The 20,433-nt window shown below is 39.7% G+C and overlaps 2 protein-coding genes across 5 annotated transcripts in view; both read left to right on the top strand.

The window, feature by feature from the left end:
• LOC307120270 (uncharacterized protein) overlaps positions 1 to 20,433 on the top strand; it is a 911,732-nt gene that overhangs the window by 66,671 nt on the left and 824,628 nt on the right. The gene's annotated exons all lie outside the window — the stretch shown is intronic.
• On the top strand, positions 7,961 to 17,620 carry LOC307120674 (uncharacterized protein). Its single transcript, XM_079807800.1, has 5 exons — positions 7,961 to 8,068; positions 8,707 to 9,030; positions 10,432 to 10,764; positions 15,123 to 15,250; positions 15,714 to 17,620. The coding sequence occupies exons 1-5, from the start codon at positions 7,975 to 7,977 to the stop codon at positions 15,939 to 15,941; spliced, it is 1,107 nt and encodes a 368-aa protein (XP_079663926.1). The 5' UTR covers positions 7,961 to 7,974; the 3' UTR covers positions 15,942 to 17,620.

Here is a 20,433-nt window from a genome sequence, read left to right as displayed (position 1 = left end):
TGAATTGTGAATTATAGCTTGATGCTAATTGTAGCTATAATCATATTTTATGATAGCCTGACAAGCCAGGCCCACATCAAGATGTTGGGTCTGGGAACACACCATTGGCAGGGCTCAGTCCGAGGGGCAGGATAAACGGCGCTACAACCAACCAAAGCAACGAAGAAGGTGAAGCAGAGCTAGTTGATAGATTAAACTTTCGCCGTATCCGATCGGCAAAACTCTGAACACATCTTCCTCTCTTAAGAATGACTTCAGTAACATTCTTTGTTCTTTTCTCAAAGAAAAGTTTAACTCCAAGTCTTCCAGAGTCGCAGCCAAAGCCAATTAGAAAGGCCGCTCTTCACCAGCTTCTTTGTTTACAAGTAGCACGCGGAACCTCGACAACTCTGCCATCATTTTGTTAAGCCCGCTCACCGACTCTATGCACGATGTGATTGGCCTGACCAGAGTTTGGTTTTTCCAGCTCGCAAGCCAACGGAGAGTTGCTAGACTACCCTCGCTGCAAATTCGATTTGCTGCTGCTAGGGTGCGTCTAGATTTCTAGCCTAATTTTATGATGTACTTACTTAGTACTTAGTTCCTCCTGCGCCGGCTGGCACATAGGGCACCAAGTGATCTCCAATGAGCTCTGCTGAGGCTTGCGCTTCGTCCCATGATAGGCTGGCAGTACGTAAATAATCAATAAATGAGCAGTGCCAGATTTGCTTCGGCCAGCCTTGCTTCTGTTTCCCCTGGGTCCACAGTGTGGTGGCCTTTGTTAAGCACTCTGGTGGTTGGCATATAATGTGACCTGCAAACCGAAAGCAGTGTTTAGTGACAATGTTGGCCAAAGGTGGTGAGGCAGTAAATATCTTCGTTGGAGATTCGGTCATGATAGTAAATTTTTTACATCTTTGTTGGAACACGTTCAGCTGTTTAGTGATTGCTGCGAACGACTTCTCACTAGCGTAGATGGCTGTCAGGATGGCAATCTTAGTTTGCAAATAGACGGTCGCTGACCTCCAGATGGGCATTAGCTGTTGCATGGTTGCAGATGCTTTTCCAATCTGACACAAGATGTCTTTGTCTGAGCTGCCATCTGGATCTATGCCGAGGTACAGAAAGCAATCATCTTCTTCGAGCAGTCACTGACCAACAAGGATGGGGGTATGGACGCGAGCATAGCCGATGCGAAGGATTTTACTCTTGGAGGCACTGATCCGAAGTCCAATCTTGCGTCAATAAGCTCGCTGGGTAGCTGCAAGGAGGGCAGCCGTTGTCTCACAGTTCGTAGACACGTCTCATGTTGAAATCTAGGGCGAGGGTGAAGAGGAGTTGTGAGATCACGCATCCCTGGCAGACGCCAGTATTGATCTGGAAGTAGTCGGAATGGCCTTCGTCCGTGCGAACGCAGTAGCTGGATTCACAGTACGTTCCGTAAAATGTTGACAAACTTTGCGACCATAGCGTTTCTCGATGAATGCTATCAAATGCCTTTGTGAAAGCGGCAAAGTTGATCGATTAGCTTCTGTTGGAACTCTGTAATAATACGATAATATTCCTCAGGGAAAAAAACACGTTTTCCCACTTCAAAAGCTGGACTGCTCCTCGCCCAAATGTGCATTGTTCGCTCATCGGAGGTGTCCTAGGAGAAACAAGCACAAGACCTTCCAGGGGACGGAGAGTAGCGTAATACCTCACCAGTTGTTGCAATCGGTGAGATTGCCCTTCTTCTAATGTTTAACAATAACTCCTCGTCTCTAATCCGCTGGGAACGTCAACATATTTCAACTCGGGTTCATTAAGGTGATCGGCTCGTCAATTAGAGCTTGGCCCCCTTGCTTGAGCATTTCCGCATATATCTCGTCAATGCCGGGTGCACTGCCTCTTTGGAGAGCCATAATCGGCACTTTAGTCTCCGCGGTAGAAATCGTTCTGTCTTCCAGAGGTAGGTCAACCGCAGGCAATGATAACTCATCTGCCAACTCTGACACCGGTGCAGGCTGGTTCAGGAGTTCGGGAGTCCGATCTTGAGGAGAACTCCTGAACCAGCCTGCACCAGTGTCAGAGTTTGCCGATGAGTTATCTTGTGCTTCGGCCATCAGCAGTGGGTGTCCATCTTTATCTCTAATCGGTACTCTGCACCCACAAGAGGATCTGCTGAGCTCTTGGATTTGGTTTAAAGTTTGTGTGCCGTTTCTATTGGCAGCTTCCTGTGCTTCTTGGCCTTTCCATTCGACCCAGTCAAGCTTATTTTATGATGTATTTGATCAAAAGAATTCTCGTAAGATCTCGTAATAGCGTTTCTGGTGTAGTATCAAATTTAATTGATCATTTTACTGTTGTATGTTGTGTAGCGGCCGGGGTTAAGTGTGAAAGGGCCTTTAATGTGTTAAATATGTAAACTTAGGAGAGTGGAATATTGGGGACATCCTCCTAAATGTTATGCTCAAGTAGAGCTTTTTGATTTTAAATGGTTTTATAATTCACTTCAGTAAATAAATTATTGTATATGGTAAAACATGTTAATAGCGTTCACTGTCTCACATATATGTGAAACTAGCTGCTCATTGAGTCAAACTGAAACCTACTATGGTCGTTTATTTTTCAACAATGTGGTATGATCTGGGCAGACAGCTTGTAGGTGAGAGGGGGCATGCACTGCATGCTTGTTTAGAATGTAGGTGAAGGGTTTGTTCCTGTTCCGCTACTATGAACCTCACATTTGATGCCATTTTAAAACTGTTAAATACAGTCAAATTTGACCTGTTACAGTCAAATAAAAAGTACAGAATCCATCAAAAACAGTCAATAAATAAATAACGACATGAACACAAATATTTGGTCTAGACTCTTACACAACTTTCCGCACAGCTGGCTTTAATTTCTTCTTTGTGAAGTATCTTTCTCTGTTTTAGATCCTATCTTTCTGTTCTTCATTTTTCCTGCTGCAGCTGGCATCTTAGGGTACGTTCACTTGTAATTAGGTCCGGACACCCCAAAAAAACATACGATATGCGTGAGCATTCTGTCCTTTTTAGGGTCACATCTTCCTGTTTTGGGGTTGTTTACATGTCTTTGGTTCATGTTGTGTTCATATTTAATTCGATCCACACCAGAGTTGGTTTGGAAGCTTCTTGGAAGCCATCTTTTCAGCGTCTCGGTCCGCTTGTTTGGTGCAAAGCAGGGTTCAGATAGCAGCATTCACACTTATTGAAATGAACCACACTAACAGAGCAATAGCACCAGGGTTCGTTTTAACCAAACATGCCAAGTGTGAACACACCCTTAGATACCAATGATAGAGCAGGTAGGTCAAGGTGAGTGAAGCTGGTGAGGTAAGAGCAAATGAGCATCACCCCAGTCCAGAATCACACTGAGGAGTTACGGAAATTATAAAAGGAGGAGCAACAACAGTGAAGGACGAGAGAGGACCTGGCCTGGGACATTTATGTTGAGTTTTGTTTATGTTTGTGCTAGGAGTTGAATAACTCTTTTGAAGTTGACGTTTATATGATATATGAAAGTTGAGTCAACTAGTCGTTGATGATGTCATAAATGAACAAAGCCTGAACCTCAAGCTGAGACCTTGTGCACATATATGGCATATGACACAGTGCTGGCCACAAGGTTATTGCTCCTACTTGACTGCTTATTTTTTTATCAGTTCTTTTGTATTTGGGTTGTTATATTTCTCACAGATTTCTGCTCGTTCTAAATCAGATACAGATAAAGTTACAGTAAAGATACAATTTTTATGAATGCATTAGTGAGAGTTGTGTGTGAATTGTGTGTGAATTCCTCCTGGCAGCGTTTCTCTACTAATAGTGAAGCTGTGTGTTTTAAGCCGCGTTTCCACCACAGGAACTTTCCTGAGGAACTAGGGACTTTGGGGTGGTACTTGGTGTGTTTCCGCCATAGGAACCGGGGTCTAAATGAAATTCCGGGTAAATATTTCCCCCTCAAAACGGCCCTGCTCATGAGGTAGTACTTTTTCAAAGTTCAGGAACTTTCGGGGGTGGGACTTGGGCGCTGAACATGCTGATTGGTTGAGTTCACGCAGCATTTTGATTGGTCGACTCGACGCAGCATTTTATTTCAACCACTATTTTTAAAAGTCGGTTGCGGACGCGGTGCGTTCAGTAAGAGTTGATTGATATTTTCGGAATTAACAATGAAGTATTAAAAAAATACAACTGATGGGCCGACGACAAGCTTCAGGCTTTATTAAATGTATCTGTAAAGGACGAAATCTAGGGGGAACTGTAAAGTCGACGCGCACAGTCCTACGTCACCGTATTAATCTTCACAGAACTTTAGACCATGATGGAAACGCGGCTTTAGTTACTAAGAAGATATGCTAGAACTTTTCAGTTTCTAAGCTATTTTATTGATAAATCACAGAAAATCTACTTAATGGTTCTGTGCGCACGATCTGCCTGTGATATGCGAGCTACTGTCTATGTGTGTGCATTACAATGCAGCACGCATTCGTTTAGAATGGCAATTAACTTGCGTGAACAATAAGCTGTTCAAAATGTACCTGATCAATATTGAGCATCCAGATGGTATAATCAAACATGTCTTGTGGAGATCTATTTGTCTGTCATTTATCTGTTTGGAAATGATAAAAGTGGACTTATCCTGTTGCGCCCTCTATAGGCCAGCAACTAGTCGACTAGAGGCCGGAAACTGCTGCTGTCCTCCATGATGGGGAGGAACAGGGGACTCGCTGCCAAGCGTTCGTAGCAGGAGGAGCCATCGCCATCCACCAGGGGGTGGAGGAGTCAGAGTGTCGTCCACTGAGGGGTATCCAGCGCCACCGCCAGGCATCACGGAGGAGTTCACCCAGCTGGTGGAGGACATAATGGCTATGTGATCTGGGGAACCGTACTAGGGATGCACCAATACCATTTTTTCAGAACCGGTCCGATCCCAACAATTCTGAATATCGGCCAATACCGATCCCAGCGCAGTTTTGTTTAAAAATTAATTGTAGAATTTCTTTACCTCAGTGTGTTGAACTGATAAATCGCTCTGTGTGTTAAACACAATCTACTAAATACAGACTTCATACAGAAAATCAAAAAATTAAAAAAATATATAAATCACAATCATTTAGTGGAAAAAAATTATTTAATGGGGAACAAATAAAAGTGAATAAGTGTAGTCCTAAATCTGGTAAAATATTACACATTGTTGTAAAATACATTCATGAAAAACAAGTAAATATATTTATAGAAATATGGCCTATATACTAAGAAATTAAAAGACATTTATCTTAAATCTCTAGCGCAGCTTTTTAATGAGGAATATTAGCGACATATAGATAGGACAGAACAAGAAAGGCTATTAAAAATCTTTCATTGCGCAAAAGTCATGCTGCATTCACACGGTCAACGCTTCTCATTTACTTTGAATGGGTGACGTCATGCGTTGCCGAACTGAATTGTGGGTTCCGTCGCGTGGCTTTGCAAGTGGCAGAAGTTGAAGATTTCTCAACTTTTCAAGCGCCAACGCAGGCGTCATCCAATCAGATCGCCCTATGCAAATACCCTAGAGCAGACGCTAGCCAATTGCGTTCATGTAACCCCAGAGCAGACGTGTGATTGGCTGTTGTCACTATGACGGTCGCATCAGCACAAAGCTTCAGCCAAATGTTATCGCCGACGCCCCATGTGAATGCAGCGTCACAGTGCGCCGCACTCCGCAATGAAAAGTTCAAAACACAAAGGGAAGATATATCAACGCGTAGAGAATCTATCTGTAATATTTTATTGAGCAGTTTCTTTTAACAGTTAAAAAGGTTGTGTGTGTGAAGAACAATACAATTGGACACCCGGGAGAAAGTAATGATTTAGAAACAGCAATAAACTCCAGCAAGATGAAGCCATTTTATGTGAAACCATAGACCGTTATCTACAGATCAATCATAATAACAGGAACATTGAATCATCTTGGATAGAGTTTCATCGTGTTAACTGTCGTAACCGAACGCAACACACAGTTTGAAAGCTGAATGGAGAATGACTGACAGACGCAGCGGAGGGAAGAGTTCATGTGAACGTGAATTTAATGACTTAAATATTCATCTGTACCTCACATTAAACTATGGAATGGCTTCAGAGCACTTAATATAGTGCACAAAGCGTTGATGATGCTTTATAATGTGATGTGCCTTTTGTGGGGCACTGGGGTTTAATAATAACACAGAATAATATACGCACAGTATCGGATTTGGATCGTCCTGTGTGACTGATACCCAATCCGTTGTTGTGCCGAATTCCGACCCCCGCCAAATTATTACCCCCCCTAGTATTGGTAGGTTTAGGATTAGTTGTGGGGGAGGGGTTAGGATTAGGGGTGGGGTTAGGATTAGGCAATCAGGTAGTGACTTCAACAAGGGGGGGGGGGGGGGGGGGGGGTAATAATTTGGCAGGGGTCGAAATTCGGCACAACACTTGTAAATAATGGTGGTATCGGAGCCGATATCAATACTGAGTATCGGATCGGCGCATCCCTAAACCGGACTGGGCAGGGCAGAGAGCTGAACAGAACAAGGCCAGTGGTGTGAGTCGTCCTTCATGGATGACTGCCGCTTTACTTTCATTTTGATTGTAATCCCGCCTCCTCCTTCCCTGACTTTAAACTGTGCTACAATCATTTTCTGGACGGACTGTCATTTTAGTTAACTTAAATATGCATTTTCTGCCATAAATGTATATGCCACATCAGACCGCTCTAGACACATTGTCGCATCTGAGATCCAATGAGTTTTCCGAGATGCATTGGCAAAAAAAAAAAAAAGTATCCCAAAGAAATGGTAGAATCTTTCACAGGCGAGTATGTGCTGGTTTGTGTTTTTATGTATGTATGAACTCAACATTACAAGTTTTTAAACTATGGCAATTTTTTTATGTCACATTAGCTAAAACTTTTTTCTTATGTATTGTGTTAATGATAAACTAAATCTATGAAAATCTACAGATATTCATTCTTATGTATAACTATGATTGCAGATGCAGTCAACTTGCTCTGGGCTGGTCACGAACTGGCTTCTGCTGCCTCTCTCATTTGCATTTCCCTGCCTCAGGTGGTGCTTGTCTTGCTTGTGTTCTCTCTTTGTGTTTGCGGGGTGGAGTCAAGCAGCAGATAAGACACACAGAGTTATCTGTGGTGAATCAACTGATAAAAGATTGTGTGGTTGTTGCTTGAGGCTTCTCCAACACCATTTTTTTGTGTATTCATTAGTTATTTATTCTTTTGTTCGATTTTGTATGCTTAATTAATTTAGGTATTACCTTAATAAATAAATATCTACTTATGGGTTAATTTCATTTGCATGTGACCTCTTTGTTTGTTATGTTGCCCTTATCCAGGTGATTTGTGTAAAGCCATCTTTACACCACGTAAAGATGGAAATGAGTTCAAGGGGAAAGTATGTGAAAGGCTTCTCATTGGAGCACTATCATGTGATACATGCTGTTTTGCACTTTTTGTTTTTAAGTGTCAACAACCTCTTAATTTCTGCCATGTACTGCGACCTGTACATTTTTCTTTCTTTTTTTTTAAATATATATATTTTTTTATTTAGTTAGTGTGTGAAGTGATATTTATGGAATCTTGTTTCCATTATGGAATAAAATACATAATACATAAATAAAATAAAACTTTTTCAGAACTGAGATAAACTTTTTTGTTTTGAGAAACATTTATCAGTTCGATTCTGAGGGTAAAAAAACTTTTCTTGAAATAGCAAGTTTATATCTTGCAATTCTGTGGGGGGAAATGTCTAAATTGTGAGACAAAAAGTAACAATTTTGAAACACTTTGATTTTATTATTATTATTCTGTGGTGGAATATACTAATATGATGAAAGTATGCTTATATTTTACAAACGGAACATTTTTGAATATTCGTATTAAACGTCATCACCTACTTTCACTTCAAGTTGGAATTGCGCCGCCCTTTAAGCAGAGGAGAACGCTTTTATGAAGTCGACCTTCATTTTTTTGAGGGGAAAAGTGGTGAAAATGAAGTTTCTCTTTAATTTGCTCTTGGCGATCTTGTTTTCAATCGACCACGGTAAGACTAAACATTGTTAATTTATTTTAAAACGTGTGTGGTGATGGTAGGAGGATTATTATATGGTGACAAAATAGCTACCACAGTCACGTAACCCGATGGGTCACAGAATCAGCCCAGATCAGTTTCAGTGGCGTGAAAATGGGATCTTTTTAAATGACTTGGTATAAAAACGTAACATGGTGTCATAGCCTACTGTTAGTAAGGTTGAAATATTGAGGTAAAGTTCTTTCACATCAGTGCGTAGACTGATTGTGAGTAGAGAATGAGTCTAAATGAGTAGAGAATGAGTGTAATGTGAGTGAGCTTCTGCCAAATTCATAAAATGTAATAGCCTAAACATGTTATTTATGTGGAAGACTAAACATATTTTGTAGTAAAGGCACTAAAGCATCATTTTTTGAAATAGTTTTATACTATTCATTATGTAATATTCATTATGAGTCTATATGAACATGCAAATCTATATGCATAGAGAAAGGGGATAAACATATAAATCAATGATGTTCTTCTGCTGTTTGTTTGCATGTTACATTTTGAATCCTGACAGATTTCTCAATCTTTATGATCTGAAGAAAAACAATTCACAGCCCTATTGCATAGTTCTGTTTTTCTTATGTTAACTATTTCTTCTCCAGGTGCGGCTGTTGACACAGTGTCAGTGTCAGTGATGGAGGGAGATTCAGTCACTCTACACACTGGTGTTAAAACAAACCAACAAGAGGATATTAAATGGTATTTTAAGGACACTTACATCGCTCACATAAGTGGAGATCTCAGTAAGATCTGTACAGATGTTCAGTGTAATGAAGGTACTGAGAGATTCAGATACAGACTGAAGCTGGACAATCACACTGGATCTCTGACCATCACAAATACCAGAAACACAGACTCTGGAGATTATAAACTACAGATCTTCAGCAGCAGAGACAGTGAAAAGATCTTCAGTGTTTCTGTCCATGGTGAGTGATTTATAAATGTTTAAATGCAGTTTTTTTTTTGTCTTTTAATGTGTTTATAGGAAGTGCAGTGCAGTGGGTGGAGCTAAAGAATCTCGGCACACACACACACTCCCTGGATAACTTTCGGTTCACTATACGTTTGTGTTTTTTACATTATATGCCTTTATGATTGCCAACAAAACACAGACATTTGATACAGTTTCACTCACCGCCTGTGGTTTCCACTTATTTCGGGAACAAACAAACACACTTGCAGAACTCGTTGCTGCTCCGGGAAAACAAACTTCACCCACTGTCCCTTAACGCTGGGTTATTTGGGAAGCTGAACAAGATCATCTTTCCCTCACAACTAGAAACACGCTTCTTTAGTCACATTTTTGATTTCCGATCTAAAAACTAAATAACAGCGCTGCCGACGGCTCCCGTAACCCGAACGAAGCTCGTTGATGGACGCGCTCTTACTCTCGCTCTGGTTGATGTGTGCACGCTCATCCGGGAGATGTGCCCATATAAGGAATTCCACCTTTTATGACCTCATACAGGGCCATACTCGAAAAAGCTTCCAGAAACGTATTCGAATCCTATAGGAGTGTATTTGGCACAGAAATACTCCGTCATACTTTCAACTCATTTTTTGAAACTTTGGTCATGTTTAGCATGAGAATCCAACTCTTTAACAGTGTAAATAAGTCAGAATGCATTTTTAAAATGCATGTTTTTATGTATCCTTCTCACATTTGTAATACTTTGGTCAGTTAATAAGAATTTTTTTTTTTTTTTTATTTGAACGAATAAGAGCCGTTTCATGTCTATACTTGAATAGTGAGGTTGATATAGGATTCAGAAAGTAATAAGTAATTAAATACTTTTTGGAGAGAGTAATTTGTACAGTATTCCACATTTGAAGATGTAATTAGGGTAACACTTTATTTTGATGGTCCCCTTTGTACATTCTGTTGACTATAAGTAACTTTGCAACTACATGTTATCTAACTATTAGAGTATCAGTAGACTGACTGTTTAATATCGGCTAACACTTTGTGATGGTCCTCCAACAGACATTCTACTGACTATAAGTAACTTTGCAAATACATGTGAACTTATTCTAACCCTAACCCTACCATTCTATTAATACTCTAATAAGAGTTAGTAGACATGTAGTTGCAAATGTACTTATAGTCAACTGAATGTTCAAAGGGGACCATCAAAATAAAGTGAAACCATAATGAGTAACTAGAAATTCATTACTTTTTTAAAGTAACTTACCCAACACTGATAGGCACATACCAAACTGTTTCTTTTCCGATTGAGACTTTTCCGCGCTTATGTTATCGACTCAGTTCTTTCATGTTGTGTAGTTTTGTTTGTTTGTCCTCCATCATCTGTTGGTTTGTGTTTCAGGTGTTCCTGCTGCTGAACAAGATAAAGTGAAGAGAAAGGAGGGAGAATCTGTCACTTTTGATCCTGGTGTAACAATAAACCCAAATGATTCAATGACGTGGTATTTTAATGACATTCACATCGCTGAAATCACTGGAGATCAGAGTCAGATCTGTACAGATGATCCGTGTGAAGAGAGATTCAGAGACAGACTGAAGCTGGATCATCACACTGGATCTCTGACCATCACAAACATCAACACCACAGACTCGGGACTTTATAAACTAAAGATGATGATCATCAACAGCAGCTTCTACATCACCAGAGTGAAGACATTCAGTCTTACTGTCACTGGTGAGTACATAATTCAGTTATAAAATGCAATTTCCTTTGACGATTTTTTTAAAAACAATATTTTAAAATCGACACAATAAGTGATGAAGTACAAAAGTGTAAATAGCAGTCTAGATATATTAGTAAACATAGTATGTGTATTATCATCCACTCTCTAGCAGGGGTGAGACAAAATATCGATATGGCAATTGTTGTCCTGCTCTGTGCGATACGAGAATCGATATGCTGACAGCAAAGATCGATATTTTTAATTAATAAAACAGGGTTCCCACGCTTCTTGAAAGTACTTGAAAGTTCTTGAATTTCAGACGCATGGATTCAAGGCCTGGAAAGTACTTGAAAACAAACATAGGTCCTTGAAAGTGCTTGAATTAAGCATGAAATAGATTTTGTTAGAGTAGCATGGTGCCACTACAAAAATTGGCCTTCATGCGCTGCCAAAGCCAGAACAAAACAGCGCTACGGGAGCAAGCGGGGAAAACCTGTAAAAATGCTGCGTGAGCGGATGGATCGTGATCACGTACAGACTGCTCTGCATAATGAGCACATAACGTGGAGCTTTTTAATGAGCTCAGTGCCAGAGAAGTGCAGATTCAGTGATGCTGGGCTCAGTGTTGAGCTACAGAAAAATGTATTTATCAAAGTTCCAACGAATAGCGGTTAATAAAGTAGTGTTTATCAGTGCAGCGCTCCTTTTGTTTGCAGAGGTTACCAGAGAAAAAAACTATATATTTCTGCTGTTCCATAAACCGCCATCTACTGTCAAAAGCCCTATTCGGACGGTAATTGTTTCACGTGGGGTCATAAGGTATTTTCATCATTAGTTGTCTGTGATATTATTGGCGTCCGAATCTAGAATGTCAGTGTTTTCTCCCACCACCCGTGTAAAAATCCCTGGCCGAATTACCTACTGTTTTTTTACAAACACCAAAGATGTGGTCATTTAATTGCCGTCCGAATCCACATCTCAGAGTTTTCAAGAATATATCTCTTCAAAATGCACTGTTTATATCCTTTTTGACCACTGCAGAGCACCGTACGGTTGCGCTTCTCTGTAATTTGGTTGCATTTTAAAGATCTAGACTTTTATTACTGAAAGGCTGGCAAGTATTTACAAGAGCAATATATTTGTAGACTGGGGAAACCCAGCCTGATCTGCCAGCGATTTGATTTTGCCCGGCAACTCAGTCTGGAAACCCGTACACTCATTTCTACTGCTTCTGTTACACTTTTGCAGGAACCAATCACAGACTGGCTGATCCACGTGGCCCGCTATAGGAGGGATTATCACGATGACGGATAATGAAGCGAAGTGTTGCCCGTTGATCACGCCTCTTGTGGTCTGATTGGTTGAAGGACTATCCAATTGCGTATACAGAGTAATTTAATTTGTGCACGTTTATGCTCGCATGTGCAGTAGAAAATACAGAGCAGACTCCCCAGACCAATGTTCAGTCTTAAATTGAGCTTGGTCTGGAGATAGCCAGACAAATATATTTCATCACCGCTCAAAAGAAAAAAAGAAGAAAAGCATGTCAACATTTGAAATGGGCCATTATTACGGATGCAATTATATATGTTAAATATAATATATGTGCAGGTCTTAAAAGCCTTCAAATAGATTTTTAAAAAAGGTACATGTACAGGTGATTGAATAAATAATTTTGCATATTTTTAATACCTAACAATTAACTTGTCCATATCTTTTCATTTAATTGAAAAATTCATGTATACAATATCATTTGTATATTTTGATGGGCTCGTGGGCTGGGGCAGGCTCGTGGGCTGGGTCCTTGAATCAGACTCAGTCTTCTCGTGGGCCTGGGCATGGGCTGGAGCCTGGGCGTGGGCTGGAGCCATGGCTTGGCTCTGGACGTGGGTGGGAGAGATGGTCGCTGGACTCTTGACAGGTGACTCCTCTGCAAATCCCACCGTAAAAGATGACCCACCCAACTGCAGTGCAAAGTCAATATACCTGGTCAGAGTCCATGGCACAGTGCTCTCAGGCATTAAATAACTTAAAAAGTCATTGAATCCATGGCGAAAAATGCCCTTGAGAGCAGCATCATTAAAATCAACCAGGTGACACAGTTCACAAAAGTCCTGGACATAATTCTCAACGGGATGCTGGTCTTGGCGTAGGCGAGAAACTGCTGGGTTCATGGTTGACGGTCTGTTATTCTGTAACAGTTCCACTGAAGAGGCAAGTTGAGAACCCAAGTGCAGTTTAATCAAAAATATCAAAACATAAAACAAAGACTTGGTAATACTCAAAACAATGACTTGACTTGGCTAAACATAAACCTCACCTACACGGCAGGTTACAACATCAATGACAGACAAAGACACACGGCAAACATGAGGGCTTAAATACACAGACTAATGTGACACCTGTGAACAGTGATGAGTCAATTAGCCAATGACATGACACAACACATGAGGGCATGGGAATCACATGACAATGAAACACATGACAAAACCAGGAAGCAAGGTAATGGGAAAACAAACGTGAAAACATGAACCAACACCAAAACACCCTGTGACAGCTGCAAACTCATCTCAAACTGCATCTCTCGTTAAGACTCACTCACTCGCTCTTGTACACCAGCCTCTTTCCTCATTGGATTTTTAAAAAAGTCACATGCCCCTAAAATTGCATTTTAGTTGTCAGTATATGCCTTAGCGTTTATGCATTAAAGAGCACCTATCATGGAATTTTGAAATGTACCTTTCATGTAGTGTGTAACATAGATCTAAGTGAACAAAAACATCCTGCATAGTTTGAAATATGACAGTGCATCGTATATATAGTTATTTTCTTTCAAAAGTAAGAGTCGACTCTGAGTCATTTTTAAGAATCGTTAGAAGACCGAAGCTTTTTCTCTGACTAGATGACGTCAACTTGTCAAGTTATTTGAATACGATACGCCCACTTATTGCGCTCCAAGACGCCAGTGAAAACTAGAAAACATCATGGCGACGAGACCCTGTGTTCTGAAGTGCGACTCAAAAGCAAACTTTTTTAATCTGCCCAAGGATGAGCATTTGAAGACTAAGTGGCTTGAAGACAAACCATACATCGTCACGATTGAGTGTTTATTAGTCGTCAAATGTATGTTTCGCGATCTCAGGAAGCTTTTATTATGGACTTCTATTATGGCACATGGTATCTTCTTCGTCTGTCTGTACCATATATGGACTACATGTGCACAGAGCGCCCTCCGGCTGCCAGTATGAATTGAAAACAACACATAAGAGACTCAATCGCTCATGATTAGGCTATATCTGCGCATTTTGAGGAAGTATTGAATAAAAAATACTCCTCTGTTTAGAAATTTGACACAGACATATGAGAATCTATCAATATGTCTCCTCATCTGCACACTTTTGAACTAAAAGCCCTGAGGGATGTTGATTTGTCGCGAGTCTTCGTGAGGAGAATAGAGGAGTTTTTTTTTATGAATGAGATCAGCTGAGGCTCATATTACAATCAAAAGGTACAGACACGGTTTTCATATTCATAACTCCTGACACATATTAACAAATTACTGTCACTATAAGACTTTGATGGGCGTTCCGTTTCCGAAAATATCTGCACAGACTATACCAATCACAACTGACTGGGTCATCGGACCAATCACCGCAGATTAGCGTTGCGTAAAGGCGGGGTTTTGAAAAGTGAATCACTAAAGGAATCATTTGAGAATCGCTGTCAAAACAGGTAATAAACGCATATTATAAGAAAACTAAAGTCTTTTTTGTCATTGCATGCATGCAAAACTGTTGTTGGGGACTTCTAAAACAATATTTGGAACATTTTAAATGCCATGATAGGTGCTCTTTAATGATTGACACAGGTAAATTAGGTATTTTATATACTGTCCAGATTGGCAGTAGCACAACCACCTTTATAATATTTATTGTGCTTGATTTTAAATAAAAGGTGCTTTGAAAGGTCCTTGAATCTGGTGTTCATGAAAGAGTGGGAACCCTGATAAAATAAGGTGCTCTAAATAAATTTCCCTGCTCCCAGCATCGCTACTTCATGGCTCCTCGAGGTGGTTCCCAACACATAAATGAAGGAAACATGAACATATGTTAACTAGCCTAAGAAAAAGAGGGTTTTAACAGGATGGTAAATAATAGGTGCCCCAGCCACGTCCAAAGTCTGGAAAACCTGCACTTAACCTTTTTACAGGCATTTTTTTTCTATAGTTAGACAGATATCATGATGTATCATTATAGGATTGTCTAGCAATATACTGTATCGTATCGTGAGCCACGTATCATGTATCGGACCTTGTGATTCCCACCCCTACTCACTAGTAATATTGACTGTCTGTCTTTAGCTGTTCCAGGTTCAGGTCTGTCTTCAGGTGCTATAGCAGGAATAGTTGGTGTTGTTCTTCTTCTGGTTCTGCCGGTGGCTGCTGGTGTGATTCGCTGCCTTCGCCGCAAGATCTATACACCACCAGCAGCACAGAATGTAAGTATTACATACAACTGATTAAGCAAGATTATATGAGATTAACTGCGAAAAAAAAAAAATCCTTGGTATGGATATATTTTAATATTATTACATAAATATAATTCTGGGGTTACCCAGTGTACCCTGTGAAATGTTATCTTTTTTACACTACAGAAGCAGATATTCACTGGTTAGATATTGTCAAAACAAACATAAACACTAATAATGGCCAAATAAACACAAAGTGTAAATTTATTTCAGAGAGCAAGAGTCTTGTTAGAAAACACCAATACAGAAGTCTTAGCATTTAATATTAATACTTCACATTTTTATTACTGTAGTACAAAAGATGACAGTGTGATGCACTTTTTAGACTGTTCAAAATTAAGGAAATTAAAACTTAGTGTTTTTGTGTTTGTGGAACTGAAACATCAATCCTCCTCATTACATTTACCTTCTGTGAATCTGTGTTTTCTTACAGGAGGATGATGACGATAATAACCCACCACCTGATCCAGATGCCGATGATGATGATAATAACCCACCACCTGATCCAGATGCCGATGATGATGATAATAACCCACCACCTGATCCAGATGCCGATGATGATGATAATAACCCACCACCTGATCCAGATGCCGATGATGATGATAATAACCCACTACATGATCCAGAAGCCATTCCTTTGAGGAGGGGAACACGTCCTTGAATCAGACTCAGGCCGAGGCTGCTAAGCAGGACAGTAACATTATTTCTATAATTTTGATACTTTCATTGAAAGGGACACTGAAGAGAATTAGGAAATGATGGAGAGATGAGGATCAGCTGAAACTCTCCTCGTTCACAGAGTAATTGTGTCAGGATCCCAGTGGTCGACACCAATACCAGTCAAATTTCACCTGTTACGTTCATATTTCAATATTACATCAAAAACTGATTACTTATCATTTGTTTTTTAGTGATTTAAATGATAAATTAAAAGACAGTGTGCCTTAAACAGTATATGAGCAATAATGAAACCATCACCGTCAGTAGATCAGCGAGTGTCTGATGTTTCTCAGTGTAGAGGTTTATTAAAGCTGTGATCCAGACAGAAATGGTGAGTTATTATCTCTGTTTCTTGTCATTTGCACTGTAATGCTGATCTGGTCTGACATCAGTTATTTTGTCTGTCTGTTTACATCTTCTTATATCTGATAGAACTGACTGTGTTTCCATAATCACCTCAACCAGACCGTCTGCTCTACTGAGTCAGTGTTTTACTGGTGGTGTTGCTATTACTGGAGAAGACTGGTATCAATATGTTTCTATATTTATAGTTTAACCACTAACACAATCATTCACCTTCATCAGAAAACACTCTCCAGCAGCTACACTGGAAACAAAACGTGGAAATGTTGTGATTTAGTTTAAAGCTGGTGCAACACTTTGCTGAGTGTATTCTGTTTATTCCCTGTAACTGGACACAAACATGATACAGACTGTGTTAAACGTTGTTACTCTGCCGTTAAACCTGAGAAATACTTGATGGAGGAGTGTTACAGCAATAATAACACACAAGTGTGTGTATGTTTGATAAAACAATGCAGTTAAATTATAGTTTTTATACATTTGGTAGATATATATTTATGTCCTGGTGAAATATGAAACAATAAGTCACTGAAGCTGTGAACAAACATCTGTGACATTTTATGAGGTGCTGATTCGTTCATTTTATTTGTTGACATGTGAGATTAAGACCTGTCGTGTCGTTTGTCTTCCATCTCGTGTCTCTTTCAGTTCTGTTGTGTTCAGCTGTGATTGTCTAGTGTGATTTTGTCATGGAATATATCATGTTTGTTAGAATATTATCACTGAATTGTCTTCTTAAATACTTAAATACACTTAAATACTCTGTCTAGCCTTCAGCTTAAGACTTACGTTTTTTTTTTTGGGTCTTCTTTTGGCAGCACTCTTGTTCCCCTATTCCTATTTTTAGATTTGTCTTTTTGTCTGGGACTCATTAACATGGAAATACTAGCCTCATAGAGGATGATTTTATTTATTTCAGATAAATATTTGAAGAAAAGTAATTGAAGTGTCAAAGCTAATATATGCTAAACTCCTTTACCACAGGTTTGATCATAAACCAATCAGAAGTGGATGTGAATATTGTAGTTTTCCTAACACTAAAGGTTTATTTTGAATTTTTAATAAGCTGTTTTAGTTAGACAAATACTGAGTTTTTTGGACTATGTCTGTGTTCCTTATCTTTACATCAGCAAAGGGAAAAAGTGCATTGACGCAAAACCCACATAAATACTGTTTTCTTTTTTGAAACAAGGAAATGAACTTGAAAAATCTTTGTATGTTTATGTTATAAATATTATTAAAACATATGATTCATTCATAACTGGAATCGGAGTGTCTCTAAAATATTTGTGCGTTTGTGTTATCAGGAATAACTAAGCTGACGCACTATTGTAGTTCTGTTATGTGGTGATCGGTGGGTGGCAGTGCTTGTTTTGCTGTATGTGGTTTTGATATATTTGCATACACCAGCATTTGCTGGTTATCAACTACTCCATCCATTGGCTCCTGCAAGAACAAGCTCAGCAATAAAAGCAGCCAATGAAGCACCGTAAACAGAGACTTGGAGGGTTTCCTCCACATGTGGGCTCATTCTCTCCTGCCCCAGACAGTTTCCCCACTGTTGCTTTTCCCCTTCGACGCTAATCAGTTATTAAGTGTTTGTTGAATTGAAAGCATAGGAGTGGTGCTGCCCCCCAAAATATTTGGTATACCATTTGCTGACAGCTAAATATGTTCTGTTATTTGAATTGTTTGGAGACCAGTAGGGAGGTAGGTGTCATTTCCTTTGTATAATCTTTCTTTCTTTCCTGTTATTCTGGGTGAGACAGGGAAGTACTACTGTTGTGTTTATAAGAGGTTCAAGTGAGTAGCGCTGAAACCCTATTGTTATTTCTAGGTTTTTCAAAGATCAGCATTCTGGCCTAAAATTACAGTACAGACCAAACCGTAATTCCTAGAGACATGAAACTTTTAGGGATGGTAGTACCCACCTCATCTACAATGTCACCAAGTCTTGCCCCAATCGGCCTGATGGTGGCACTACAGCGATCAAAGCATGAAGTCGCTCATAACTCCCGTTAGTCACAGACTCCAATGTCTTATATCGTTGGAATCCTTGGCTCAAGATGAACAAACATGTTTCGGGTACAACATGTATCGGATTTGATCGCCACCTTGGCCAATTTTTCAGACATTTTAGATTTTTCTGAAATGCCTACTTTTGCAAACTAGTTTTTTACCCGATTGGAACCAAACCAGTGCAGAAAGATTCTCTGTAGTCTGTCAATAATTATTGCAAAAAAAGTCGATTCATGTCCTCAATGGGACCCCAAAATGTTTGAAGTGGACGTGGCCACTTTTACCAAAACTCTTGGACAGAATGAGATAATTTAATCGAAATCGGTATGGGCTCAGTCTGTGGTCGCATTAAAAAGGATGTGGCACTAAACACATAGCTACTCAATAGCACGTCCAAATTACTTGAAAACTAGCATGCTGTGTCTTGGTTCAAGGTGCTGTGATGCAACCCGTTCTCACTCCCAAGGCGTCAAATTCCGAAGCATGGTCAAGTGCTTTCCGCGTCACAATAAAGACGCTAAAGGCACCCCTAGGCGTCACTATATCGACACGCTGAGTGCTCCATTCATTTCAATGAGAAACCTTCGGCGTCATACGCAGACACGTTGGGCATGAGAAAGTTATCGTCATGCTGATCATATATTGGGTTATGATTTTGCCATTATGACATGTTGGACTGTGATTCTCAATTTAATCAGCCAGCATCATTTTATTTACGCTATCTAGACACGTTTTAACATGTAACCCAACCCTATTCCATCCCTAAACCTACCCATTTGTGTGGTATAAAATGCAGATATAACAGGCAAAGTCGACTGCATGCACAATTTATTTAAAAAAATACAAATATTCCGAGGCCAAGCGATTGATTTGTGTGATGGAAATCCCCAAAAGTGATCAGCGTCTCCATCCGCAGAAGATCACGAAAACATACAATTTCAAATATTGCCGCCCATTGCGTCAGTTTTCATAGTGAAATTGCATTGGCTCTCGTATGTCTCGTGACCAATTGCATCATTACGTCAGCTTTGATTGTAAAATGTCATTGGTTCTCGTGTGTCTTGTGAACGAATGCGTCATGCTAAAGAGGTGTGTGTATTATTTGAATGAGATACGAATGAGTGCGGAGCGGCGGGATCATCATCTCAGCGATTAAAACATTAAGATCAACTCTGTTCTTTACATGAAGACATCGTGTGACTTCAGAAGACTTGGAACGCAACATGAGTTAATACTTTTATACTGTTGTTGGTAAGTTTTTGCAATAAATACCTGTGACTGTACTTGTATTTGCCTGTTGTGTGTTTTATATTGTTTAGGAGTGGGTAGGTTTAGGGTAGGAGTTGGGTTAGCTGCTCCAAAATATAAAAGTAACCTTTAAATATGAATAAAATATGAATAAAATCATATATGCTTTTACAAATGCAAAGAATAAAATGCATCTTGATCTGATGCATTGGGTAAACAACTGAAATCAATGGAGCACTCAGCGCGTCAAAATAGTGACGCCTAGGGGTGACTTTAGCGTCTTCGTTGTGACGCGGAAGGCACTTGACCATGCTTTGGATTTTGACGCCTTGGGAGTGAGAATGGGTTGTGTGATTGGCTATAAAGACATTCACGTTTCTTGAAAAATTCACCCGCCATTAGCCAATGAATTTGAGCACCTATCAGACAAGGTTAAAGGAGGCCAATCACAATGAAACTCACAATATTTAGTTGAAAATGGACATGATTGATTACTCTAACTCAAAACGCTCATGCAAACAAAGGAGGATTTTTTTTGTCTTTTTCACTATTTTTCGTTGCTTTAGATTAAAAAGTGGGATGCATTTTGAAGAGTGGACCCTTACACTTACATGTATGCTGCTGTTTTTTGGTTTCGTCCGATCTGATCTGCATGATAGGAGATGAGTAGTGCGTGTATTTTATTCATGTTTAAATAGCGAGTGTTTCAGCATTTCATTTAACCCTTTCCTCTCTGGTGTATTTATTGCAAAAACAATGTCAGAACCTGAATACTCAGTGTTTTAGCTTTCAAATGATGCATA

This window comes from Gobio gobio (assembly GCF_949357685.1).
Source record: "Gobio gobio genome assembly, chromosome: 24".
Lineage (NCBI taxonomy): Eukaryota > Metazoa > Chordata > Actinopteri > Cypriniformes > Gobionidae > Gobio > Gobio gobio.
This window is presented reverse-complemented; position numbering and strand designations above follow the sequence as displayed.